The 12,827-nt window shown below is 43.0% G+C and overlaps 1 protein-coding gene across 2 annotated transcripts in view; it reads right to left on the bottom strand.

Moving 5' to 3' along the window:
* Positions 1 to 12,827, bottom strand: part of ADAM12 (ADAM metallopeptidase domain 12) — a 190,780-nt gene that overhangs the window by 69,683 nt on the left and 108,270 nt on the right. For both annotated transcript variants that reach the window (XM_009892720.1, XM_009892721.1), the window contains exon 5: positions 11,149 to 11,225. In XM_009892720.1, the coding sequence (XP_009891022.1) occupies positions 11,149 to 11,225 (77 nt within the window). The remainder of the gene's footprint in view (positions 1 to 11,148; positions 11,226 to 12,827) is intronic.

Genomic DNA, 12,827 nt, shown 5'->3' with positions numbered 1-12,827 from the left:
AAAAAGAAAAAAGAAAAAAAGAAAAAAAAAGGAAAAAAGGAAAAAGAGGAAGAATCCAGAAGCAAGTTAATGACTCCATAAAGAATGATTTTAAAAAAAAAAGTAAAATCATTAGGAAGAAGCTGCCCTAGCTATTCTATTCTTAGCAAGATATTCTGAAGCAATTCGAAGCCTTTGTCTCCTAACCAGTTAACTGACATTTTCATTCCAAGCTGACTGTACAGTTTTGCTACAAAACATCGTTAACATCAGTTCAGCCAAGCCAACAGATGACCATTTTACTGTTAACTAGAACAGCTAGAACTCCATTAGAAAAGAAAAAAAAGACTGGAAACCCATATTAAAAAGGCTGTGCAACAGCATCGCAGAAGCATCTCCAGTGAAAGGAGCCGAACTCAGAATCAGGGTCTGACAATTCATTCGTAGCTTCCTTGGCAAATCAGGTGAGATATATTATTTACGCATCGCACAGGCATGCTGTGTATGATGGATCACATTTGGAAAAGCAGGACTGATTTATCACAGCAGCCATTGTAGCTACACCTAAGATACCCTATAGCATGCGTGACCCATTAGAGATCTGTGAGAGGGTCACCCCACGATCTGAGTAACTTTACACCCTACAGTTCTAAATTATTTTCAGATCTGCCTTATTTCTTGAAGAATTTAAGAAACCAGGACAACATATTCCCTTTACTCCAATAATCAGCAACTCTGTCATCAACCAGCATAATCAAATAAGGATTGTTGTCTTTCCCTTGCGCAATTAATCATTTAAGTTTGGAGGCAGCTGGAACAAACAATGGAGGCCGAAGTCCATTAGTCACTGTTTGAAATGGGCCAGCCTGACCATCTCCCTTTACTGACAACCCAGAAACAACATAAAACCATGAAGAGTTTTGTTTTTAATGTTAAACTTTATCCTGCTTAGAACAGTCACTTTAAAAATACAGACATAAATGATTTTATTTAATTATGTACACTAGAAAAGGAGAGACTTATTAGTATCCTTTTACTGGGTAAAACGCTGTCTCTTCTTTTTTTTTTTTTTAATTTAAAAAAAAAAGCCAGCCTCCTGGTGTCAAGAGTTCATAGTCAAAACATGCCACATCAACGCCAGGTTTCCAGTATACCCCTGGTATCCCCAGCTATTGTCTAAAATAACTAAATAACCGTTTCTTTACCCCTCATTTTCTTTAGCTGCAGAGGATATGGACAAATGACCACAGTGATTAACTTTGTTTCCTACCGAGCACGCCAGAGCCAGGGCAGCCTATTCAACTCGCCTCTGAGACTCTCATCCTAAGCGACGGCATGAGCCTTTAAGAGCAGTTCCACCTTTGGGCATAAAGCAATCCCATAGTAAAAAACTCTGCAGATTCAGCATAAAGGAAAATATACTTTTCATTTACTGCACACTTATCCTTTGAGTGCCGCCTACAGGATATCAGCACTTGGCTTGTGACCATCTGTAATAAGATAATGAATATCAAATATGAATTATCTTGGCCAGCTTTCTGTTTTTGACTAATTTTCTTTTCCTACAATTGCATTTTCCCCCCATTGATCAGTGCCAAGCACAGCACCTTAAAAATGTAACTAGTCAAAAGCTATGGTTTCTTTTTTTGGTGTGGCAGGATTAGATGAACAATACCTACCAGTCATTCAGTACTCAGAATTTGATGCAAATAAAATAAATCCATGCTTTCCCCTTCCACTTCTGTCAAGTGTTTCAAAAAAGCCTCTGTCGCTCCTATGCCATTTCTGTGTCTTCCTCTTGAACATGGTTCTTCACACTCCTGAAGAGTTCCCCACAGACCAAGATGGTCCAACTTTTCCATTTTTCAGGAGGAATTAATGTTAAATAATATAACATTTTCCAATGGAACAAATAAACAGTAAATTAAACTACAGAACCTCAACCAAAAACGATACAAGGAACCCCAAAAGGATTTCAGCAGCTTTGTGGGTGCCCAAGCAGTGGCTATTCTTTAAGACCATCTTCTCCTGTTGAAATCTGTGGGATTTCTAACATTACCTTTACCAGGCAAAAGACTACCAGAATTCCCAAGCTTATAAATATTTGGGAAAAATGCAATATAAAGCATACATTTTTGTGGTGTCCAGGTGTTTAATTCATGGCATCTGTGTTTTCCCCAGTCCCAAATCACGGTGATGCTGGGAAGTCAGAAAGATCTTGCGAATGAGCTGGGCAGGAAAGACACGAGACAATTCAACCCCTATCGGGCTCTCCTTTTCATCACTGCTAGCAGAGAGGGAGGAAAAAAAATATCTATATCATACAGTGTGTCCAGACATCAGTTCACAGGCTCCAAGCCAACTGGAAGCAGCTTCAGTGTGGTCTTGAGCCTGAGCTAATATTTCACGCTACCTGTCAACAGGGTTTGAACCCTGCTCATGTCTGGTGGTCAGCACCAAATAAACCACATCCACATTGCTGCTAATCAGCTCTAATCACAGACGACTCGGTATTTGCCTACTGTATGCCCTTATATGCCGTATGGAGACACAGGAAATGTGTATATGAGATGGTCTATGATGGGACAACTTACTCTACCTCAAAGAAGAAGAAATCAAAACATAAATTAAATAATCAAATTTTCATTAATTGCTGTTTCACTTGCCAGGAATCTCTCAATTAGGGAAGTGTAATTTGATGGAATAATTCCACTATTTAAATCATTGATAAAGTAAAATGTGATATTTTTTCTCTTAAAAAGAAAAACCAAAACAAAACCTCATGCAAGGCCAGTCGTATTTCATAAATCAACAGGCTTTAGGAAATCTCAAAATATAAATGGGATTTTTCTTTTCCAACTTGTCAGCAGAAGCAAAGGCCCTGCCAACATAAACCATCAATGCATACTTGTCTGAGAAATTGTGATGCTGAAGTAAAACTTGGCTATGACAGCATTATATGAAACTGTGATATATTATTCTGCTGTGCTATACAGGGAAAGTTAAGTAAATCAATAAATCTGATACCCATGAATGCAATTAAACATTTGGTTTTAATGAAGCTCGAAGTTATACTCATTTCTAAACAATAATAATAAAAAGCTCTATTACCGCTGGAAGAGGAATGTAGATGTTTTCAGTTTGTAAGAAATTAATTAGACTATAGAGGGCTGTCATGCTTACACCCCACATACTCACATTAAGTCTGTCTCGGCCCACAGACACAGCAAAAGGCTGCACAGCACTCATGTGTCACCTAAAAACCTACAGGACCTTCATTTCATAATTAATGCTACAGCTTCTAAAGTAAAGGGTCTGATCCTGCAACTGCACCACCGATTTCAATGGGAATTTCAGGTGAACGGGTAACCGAATTGGGGCCTTGTGGCCCTGGAGCGTTGCTCTCGTGGTGCTCGGGATGGAGATACAGCGGTTCCTCGCTGCAGTGTTTCTCAGCACTCATGATATCAGAAGGTGGTCCATAAAGTGATAGGGGATTTTTATTTATCCTTCGTATCAATTCTACATTCTCAGGACTTTGTATAACAAATTCCCAGGCAAGTAAGCAGGCAAACAAACAAAAGAGGAAGAAAAATGAAGTAGCGAAGGAACACTTCACTTTTAGCCTGTTTTAATAAGTTGCAGATGAATACTATTGGGATAAGTGAACAAGATGATCTATCGACTGTTTTTCTAATGGGCTTGGTGATCTTTAGATATTTTCCAAACAATTTGGTCATTCTTTAACTTTACAGTACTGGGAAAGACAGAGAGTGGGAGCTGGACTCGGGAAGCAGAAGTATTCCTGTCTCCACCACTGCCCCTGGGCAGCCTTGGACAGGCAATTCACATCTTTCTGCATCTGTTCCCCACCTTTAAAACGGGGTACATTTTAGCAAACACAAACAATAATTATCTGTTGATGAAAAGCATCACACAGGACCCAAGTAATACCTTCATCCTCCTATACTGCGCATCAGGATTCCATTAAAATAACAAGTCTGACCCAAATCAACAAAGGGCAGCTTCTCAAAGGAAGGTTAAAGCAGTAGCATTATTGGTTTCACATACTGCAGTAGTGGTAGGGGTGTTCTCACGCAGGCACCTCATTAGTCAAATACGTTTTATTCCAGCCAATGCCTTTCATTAACCTGGAAATATATTCTGTAGCACAGCACCTAAAATGTAGTCGTACCCAGAGACTACTGTAGCACACACTCAATCCTTTCTCAGGGCAAGACAGATGTGCCCAGTGTGAATGCATATTGTTCTGCGACTTTGACGCCTGGAATTTAAGCAGGGAGTTACTTGAATCGAAAGCGATAATGCAATTTCATGTCCAGCATTTGGGTTGCAAGAAACAGTAATTGTGTTATCAGAGAAAGTGTCACATGTGAGCACAAGTGGGAGGGTGACAAGAGAGACTGGGGAAAGCAGAGAAAAATGAAGAAGGAAAGAGACGTTGGCATCAGTGCCAATTTAGTGAGCACATTTTATGGCACTGTGCAGCAAATGGCGTGACAATAAGAAAAGGCTTGATTCAAACTTGCACATCACCTTAAGGCTTACAAGTGCTGTCAGACACAGGCTTGAAGGAGAAAAGCCTCAAACAGCCGGGTACAGATCACCTATCATGCTTGTCCCGGCCGTAGCAGGGACACTGGGGACATTACCGTGCACCCGGGGACAGCGTGCACACAAGTGTCAAAGAATGGGGACAGTGTTCATCTCAGACCACAGAGGTGATCGTGACCCAGGAGCTTTTCACCACTTGAACAGCCAGAATACAGAAGCTATGAAACCCCAGAAGCCAAATGCTTTTTAACGTTAAGCTCAAAAACCTCCAGTAGTTTCACTACTGTCAGATAACTTACAAACCATGCGAGATGTTTATATGAACTAAAAGCTCTTCAGAAAGCATGGAGAAAAAGCACACATCCAAACCAATGCTTTTCTCAAGTGGGATTTTCTCCTAACTTCTTTTTTGGATGAAATCTTCACTTCTGTGGGGAAATCATGCTTGAGGAGTCGTGAGGAATTTAAATTTTGTTCTCACTGGTTTCCTACTTCCATTCCTTTTTTAAATAGTTGATGTCTGGAGTGTCATATTTAAATCCCCTCTTCAGCTGACTGCGTCTGGGATGCAGTAAGTTCAGACAGACTGTTTGAAAAATGAATGGCTCTGGAACTGGTGGTCTCATGTAGCATAACTATGTAATCCCATTAAAAACAACTCTCTGTTCAGTTCTGGGGCCTTATCCCCATCACCGTTACAGTGGACGCAGCATCCTTCAGTCGCCGGTGAGGTTGGACAATCACAGAATCACAGGATTTCCAGAGTTGGAAGGGACCTCTAGAGATCATCTAGTCCCACTCCCCTGCTAAAGCAGGATTGCCCAGAGCACATCACTCAGGACTACATCCAGGCGGGTATTGAAAACCTCCAGAGAAGGGGACTCCCCCCCCCCCCTGGGCAGCCTGTGCCAGCGCTCTGTCACCCTGACTGTAAAGAAGTGTTTCCGTGTGTTGGAACGGAACTTCCTATGTTCCAACTGGTGCCCACTGCCCCTCGTCCTGTCACTGGGAACCATCGAGAGGAGTCTGGCTCCATCCTCCTTCAACCCACCCTTTAGATATTTCTAAGCAATAATAAGGTCTCCCCTCAGCCTTCTCTTCTCCAGGCTAAAGAGTCCCAGCGCTCTCAGCCTTTCTTCATAAGGGAGATGCTCCACTCCCTCAGTCATCTTGGTTGCCCTTCACTGGAGTCTCTCCAGCAGTTCCCTGTCCCTCTTGAACTGGGGCGCCCAAAACTGGACACAGTATTCCAGTTGTGGCCTCCCCAGGGCCGAGCAGAGGGGGAGAATGACCTCCCTCGACCTACTGGTCACCCTCTTCCCTAGGCAGCCCAGGATTCCATTGGCCAATGACTGAATACTTTTTGTATGTGAGAATGGGCTTATTTATCTAGCAATTGGGGTAACTCCAAAGGATTCTTGGGATTTTCAAGAGCATTTTGCTGGTTTAGAAAGAAAAGGTTTCCTGTGAGGTTTGTATCCTTAAACTACCGAGCCATTTCTGAGAGCACCTCTCGAGCTCCCCCCACCAGAGAGGTCACTGCAGATGCCTTTGTAGCTGCACGTCCTCGTGCCAGCATCTCCTGACAGGCCCTGGACCATGGACATTGTGCTCTTCAGGCTGCATTTTTGTGTGTATTTGCTAGGTTCTGTGCTTGCAGAGAAAGTAATAGGGGAAAAAAATCATTCAAGTCTATACAAATTTATCACAGAAGATGTCTGTGGTGGCTACAGGCCAAAATTATTTGCTAAAAGCTTGAGAGCCTCTGAGCTAGATAAACAGAGGGGTATTTCCTGAGGACAGGAAGGAAACATCTTGACTTTTTCATGCTTTTACCTTCCCACAAGCTTTGGTAGTCTAATTGGCTTTCTTACCCAGATGGAAGCGACGGAAATCCTGATTACCCATTGTTCCCATTTCGTGCATTCAGCATTTACCATCTCCTCTCCGTCATTCAGCTCTTCCTCCTCTGGAAGAGCCAGCAGGATACAGATTACGGCATGATTATATTCTCCTCTAACCTGCATTTTAGGCAGCTATCAGTGTAAATCCAACTATTTATGCCATTGTGATCCTACGTGAAGAGAGGCATTGGAATGTTATGTCTGAGAGGATGTAACATAGCTGGAATAAGTGAGTGCCTAAGAGAACACAGTCTACTTCTCTCTTACCTTTATATCTCACCCCCTCTATCTGCCTGAAAAACATAGACTAGTCAAAACTGTCTTAGTCTGCAGATTTCACAATTGATTCTTCCTGTAGCTCATCATAGAGTAATCATAGAATCATAGAATGATTTAGGTTGGAAGGGATCTTAAAGATCATCGAGTTCCACCCCTCTGCCATGGGCAGGGATACCTCCCACCAGCCCAGGTTGCTCCAAGCCCCGTCCAACCTGGCCTTGAACACCTCCAGGGATGGGGCAGCCACAGCTTCTCGGGGCAACCTGCCCCAGGGGCTCACCAGCCTCACAGCAAAGAATTTCTTCCTAGTATCTCATCTAAATCTCCCCTCTTCCAGTTTAAAACCATTCCTCCTCGCCCCATCGCTCCCCTCCCTGATCAAGAGTCCCTCCCCAGCTCTCCTGGAGCTCCTTTAGGCACTGGAAGGCCCTATAAGGTCTCCCCCTTTTCACCTTCTCTTCTCCAGGCTGAACCCCCCCAACTCTCCCAGCCTGTCCTCCCAGCAGAGGGGCTCCAGCCCTCAGACCATCTTTGTGGAGCTCTTCTGGGCCCACTACAACATGTCCATGTCCTTCTTATGTGGGGAACCCCAGAGCTGGATGCAGTCCTCCAGGTGATGTCACCCCAGAGCGCAGCAGAAGGGCAGAATCCCCCTCCTCGCCCTGCTGGCCACGCTGCTGTGGATGCAGCCCGGGATGTTGGTGGTTTTCTGGGCTGTGAGCAGGCCTTGCCAGCTCATGGTGAGCTTCTCATCCACCAACACCTCCAAGTTCTGCTCCTCAGGGCTGCTCTCAATCCATTCTCCACTCGGCTTGCATTTGTGCTTGGGAGTGCCCCGACCCACATGCAGGACATTGCACATATCATGCTGACAAGCTAATATGACATCTCAAATACTCAACGATGTGGCTGCACTGTATGTAAGAACTTGATTGTTGCAGTAGGTCAGAGCAAGGTCGCTCCAGCTCAGCACCTTATCTCTGGCCCTGTCCATCCTTAGGGGTAAGGCATAATAACATAACAAGCACACCCAAGTTGGTACCCCCAGCTCTGATGGAGTGAGTGTCAGGGACATCTTTGGGTTTACAGCCCTGGAGAGGCTCCCCCAACTGCCCTCCCCGAACTGGCTCATCATTTTTGAACCTACTGATACTTTTTGCATTGTCGCCCACCTGTGACAGTGAGCTCCACAGCTTCGTTATGTGATGAACAAAAAAGTACTTTCCTTTGCTCTGAAGTTTCATTTGATGTCTCCTAATTTTGGGGTTATGAAAAATATTCAGTAATTGTCCCCTCTTCAGCAAGACATTCAACCTTGTTTCATCACACCCCTTTCCTCCGTCATCTTCTAAAAGTGACAAATCCTAGTCTATTTTTTCTCCTTGGATAAAAGCTGTTCCACACCTTTGATCATAATTTTTGCCCTTCTCTGTACCTTTTCTGGATATAATGCTTCCTTTTCTGAGATGTGGATGGGGAGGGGAAAACAAGAACTGCATGCAGAATTCAAGATGCGAGTGCACTATGGATTATAAAGTGGTAACGAGGGTTTTTTGTTCTATCCTCTATTTCTGTCTCAGTAATTCCTATGATCCTTTTTGCTTCTTTGACTACCGCTGAGCACTCGGGCTTCAGAACATGCTAAAATGTGGAGCCTATTCTTTATGACTAGTTTCATGTCTTTTAATGAACTCTCCTAATCTGGGGGAAAAGACACGGTCCCTACCTATCCACACCTGGAACAATGCCCAAGGTGCGTGTCTAGTAGGAGTGGGAGGATATTAGCGCTCTGAGATTTCAGTGAGCTAACAGCTTGCACTTCCTTTCATTAGATGTTTTTCAGGCACTTAAACTTTAGTCCCATGCACAGCTGTGTGAGGTAGGTAAGAATCATTAAATGAATTTCACAGATGGAGAAATTGAGACAGAGAGATTTGTCCAACTCACTTAGAAACTGTCACAAAGCCAGGAACAGACTGAGAACGAGACCAGTCTTTCCTTCCACTGGCTGCTGCAAGCGAAACACCCGCCCGAGGGACTGTCCTCACCCAGGGCTCCATGGCCACACGGTGTCTTATGGCTCTACCCCTGTAGCTTGCAGTCTTTATGATGCTGTGAATAAGAGTGCCTACTCCAGCAAGTTGGTGGGCAAGTACATCATCCCACCCCATCCCATCCCATCCTCCTATTCTAGTCTAGCCTAGGCTATTCGGTCCGGTCCTGTCCTATCCCATCCTATCCTACCCTGCCCTGCCCTGCCCTGCCCATAACTATTCTTTCAAGCTGTAATACCAGTAAAGTCACCAGCAAAGTAAGCCATGAAGTAGTTTTGAACTGTCCTATTTCTCCTCATATTATTTCAGACTGGATCACGTGCTGTAAATCACAGAATCATAGTGTAGTTTGGGTTGGAAGGGACCTTTAAAGGTCATCTAGTCCAACCCCCCTGCCATGAGCGGGGACATCTTCAACTAGATCTTTCCACACAAATTCTCAAGGGATGCATTGCCACAATGATGTTTTGGTGGCGGAGGTATACAGTGGCCTATGGGCCTGATTCTGGAAGATGCTTAGCGCTCTCAGGACCTCAGTGCAGCTACATGGGATTTCACACCACCTGGCCTTTAATGCCTAATGAGTTTTAGTGAGAGGGCCTGGGTGGTTCAAGGGGCTGCCAGTGCAGTATGAAGCCTTTCGAACAGACATCGCTGGCTCGGATCAAGCAAGGTAATGATTGGAAGTTATGACCATTGGCTATCAGGCTGTGAAACAAGTTTTGTGAAGTCAACAAGCATCCTTATCACAAACTGTTATTGCTCATGGACACTCTCTTAACCAACCTCAGCAGTGAATGCAGCAGCTAAATACTGATACGTCCTCACTGATACTGAGATGCGCCCTCCCTTGTTCTCTTGCTAGAGCAAAACATGCATTGGCAGGGAAACTTCTGAAAACTTGTACGGAAAAATATGCCGCTACACTTTTCCTATGGGGAAGGAGCCTACTACTGTCAGCTTGCATTTGGGGGATTTATCTCTGATCATGCCAGATGAGAGAAAAATGTCACTGCCGGCATATGTTGCCTTGGCATACCTGACTACCTAAAACTGAGAAATGACTCTGTGAGCTCGAGAAATGTAAAATGAGCACATTAGAGAAGAAATAAAATGCATTTAATGTGGAGAAAAGTAATTTCTCTTGAGAGTTCTTCATTTCTCAGGTAGCTCCGGAAGAAGACATTGGTGCAGACCCTGCCTCACAAAGTGCAATTTTTCCCTGTGGACCTTGCAGTATGCAATCCCTTTAACTGAGCAGTGCTTAAAGTACCGAGAGCATTACATTGTATTTTTACAGACTGTGAGAACAACTGCTGAACACGGACTGCCGTGGTCCATGCAAGGGGTTAATTAGAGTAAACTTGTGGAAGATGCCAGATATATATGAAGGACCTGTAAAACGCCCTCTCTGTGTGGAAATGAGCTAGAGGAATCCCATCCACTACAGTAAATGGGTCCCTCAGACGGGGAGAAGGGTCCTGGTAACTCTCTGCTGCTGTCTGTCCCAGAGCTCCGTTATAAAAGCCTTGATAATACCACTGTTGCACAAAATGCAAAATCAAGGAAAAAAGACCCCAGCTACTCATGCTGTTTGTGGATAAAATAAACAAACCCAGAAAAGGTTGAGACAGCTGGAAATCTGACAGGAAAACTGGGTTTTCCAGGGAGAACACTAGAGCCAATTTACAGTTAATTACTGTGATTTGGAACAGCTCTGTGAGTAAATACCAGTCTCTGATTGTCCAAGTAAGGAAGATAATTGTTTCCTGAACTGTGTCCATTGTGTATTTAATACGTTGTCAGCCTGTTCCTTTCTCAAACTCAGAAGAGATTTGGTTTTCAGCAACGAGGATCTGCTATTCTTCTGTTAACAAGTAGCTAAAATCCTAATGCTGAGCATCATACCTGCCATGAACGCAATTTATTGAGCTCCACAGCCACTTTTATAAAGCAAACTCTCCTAAAGACAAGGCTGCTGGATGGTACATGAGTTCGCAGCTGCAAAGCAGTCCTGCCATCGCTGGTGAAACAGCTTTGAGGACAAGGAGGACTGGAGGGCCACCAGGCACTGCCAGCCCTCAAATGTGCCAAATACCGCACTGCTGCAAAAGGGTACAGGAAGGATGGGCAGCAAGAGGGAAGGGATGTCACGGAAAGCCCCCACATTGCATTGTCTATTTCTTTTTTTCTCATCAGGGCAACCAGAGGGAAAATATTTCTACAGAGAATGCACCAACGTTTGAAAAACGGCTATTAAAAACAGCTTTTATGTTCAGAAAAAGGCAAGACAAAAACTCAACGAGTACCAGGACGGTTTCTTAAGGAGCTCAAGTATTACTGAAATATTGGCTCACCTGAGTCCAGAGCAGGTACTGAGACTGACTGAGGAGTCGGGGTACCCTCGTACATTGCCGTGGTAATAGCAGTGACCCTGATTGCAAAAAAGAGAAAACATTTCAATAGTCACAAACACTTTTTGCTCTCAAGTTTTCTCATGGTTTTCCATCCCCTTTATTTCAAAATGATAATCAATTTCAGGCTACGGCATGCAGAACCACACTGAGAGTACCCTTCCTGCCCCACTAAATATTCACCGTACTTAACAGTGCAAATGGTTCCTAAATGGAAATCTTGGATGTTTTTTAAACCCCAAAAACCCCAAAGTGTGGCATTGGTTTTTTTTTTTTTTTTTTTTTTTTTTTAGAGGGTCAGGGGTGTTTAAATTGCATAACTGACCACCTTTTTCTGTGTTATTTTATTTAAAGCTACAATACTGAATATTTCATAAAATTAATCAGATGAACAAATTGGCTAACATATTTTACTACTATCTATAGACACATTTTTATTTAAGGACATATACATCTTCGTATGTCTATAGGAGGTAGCTATGTATAAAGGGAAGTGTAAGAAAAGCCAATTTCAACCCTATAGTTTGAAAAAAATCACACAGCAAATGAAGGCGAAGGGAAACAGGTTGGAAAGGAAGCCTTTTATTGAATTACCCAACCAAGTGGCTGCATGTTATTAAGAACAACCAAGAATAAGAGGGTCTTCTATTTTGAGAGGCAACAATCCAATTTCATTTTGCAGCTAGGTTATTGTATTTCCTTAATAATCCACTGCTTGCAAAAGGCACCCACAACAGAGATACTTTCTCAGCACATACACATATTTGTCTGGAATCAAGGTTAATTTTATTGTTGACTAAAGGTTATATTACATTCCCAATTATGTGACTGGCTGGAAAGTGATGATTGCGCCACGTCCAGCATTTGTTTTCTCGTGGCTCCTTTGAATGCCACCTGGCAACTGAAAACACTGTTGTAAAAGGTTCCTATCTTATTAGTGCAAAGGAAAGTTATCACTCATGCTTCAACCTGACAGTCATCTCACTGTGCCTTTTTATTACTCAGTTCATTCACATCCATCTAGCTGCATTAATTAACCTTTTCAGTTTTGGGGCATGGCTTTCACTTACAAAGCCTCACATAGAAGACTTCTAAAGACCACCTTGATTTTGTTAAAGAAAGCAATAGCCATGAAAATGCTGGGCAAGATGGAATAATTCAGATATGAATTTTCTGCAAATAAGGTTATACCATGAAAAATATCTGTTTAGAGCATTTGTGTTTCCAACATGAACAACCGAACGCAGAACAGCAACATCTAACTTTCTAAATACAAATCTCAATAGCTTTTCTCAGTGAAAGAAATGACAAAAACAGGGCAATAGTATTTTACTCTTGGGTGTTTTTATCATCAGTACTCATAAAGAATCAGTAACACATTAGCAAGGACAAAGCCGCAATAAAAGGGAGGAAGTCATAGACTGAATTTTTTAGAGATGATTGCTTCAGTCGCAGTTGTGATGGACGCCAAAGTTTTCAGCGTGAGTGTACTATTTCACTTTAATATTAGCAGTTGCCAGTTGATAAGACAGAAGAAAAAACAACGCCCCCCACCTTTAGCACTGACTCTCATACAGTGACCCTGAAACAGCCCAAAAACTGCAGTAAAGTAGGTTTATTCT

This window comes from Charadrius vociferus, unplaced genomic scaffold (assembly GCF_000708025.1).
Source record: "Charadrius vociferus isolate BGI_N301 unplaced genomic scaffold, ASM70802v2 scaffold38, whole genome shotgun sequence".
Lineage (NCBI taxonomy): Eukaryota > Metazoa > Chordata > Aves > Charadriiformes > Charadriidae > Charadrius > Charadrius vociferus.
This window is presented reverse-complemented; position numbering and strand designations above follow the sequence as displayed.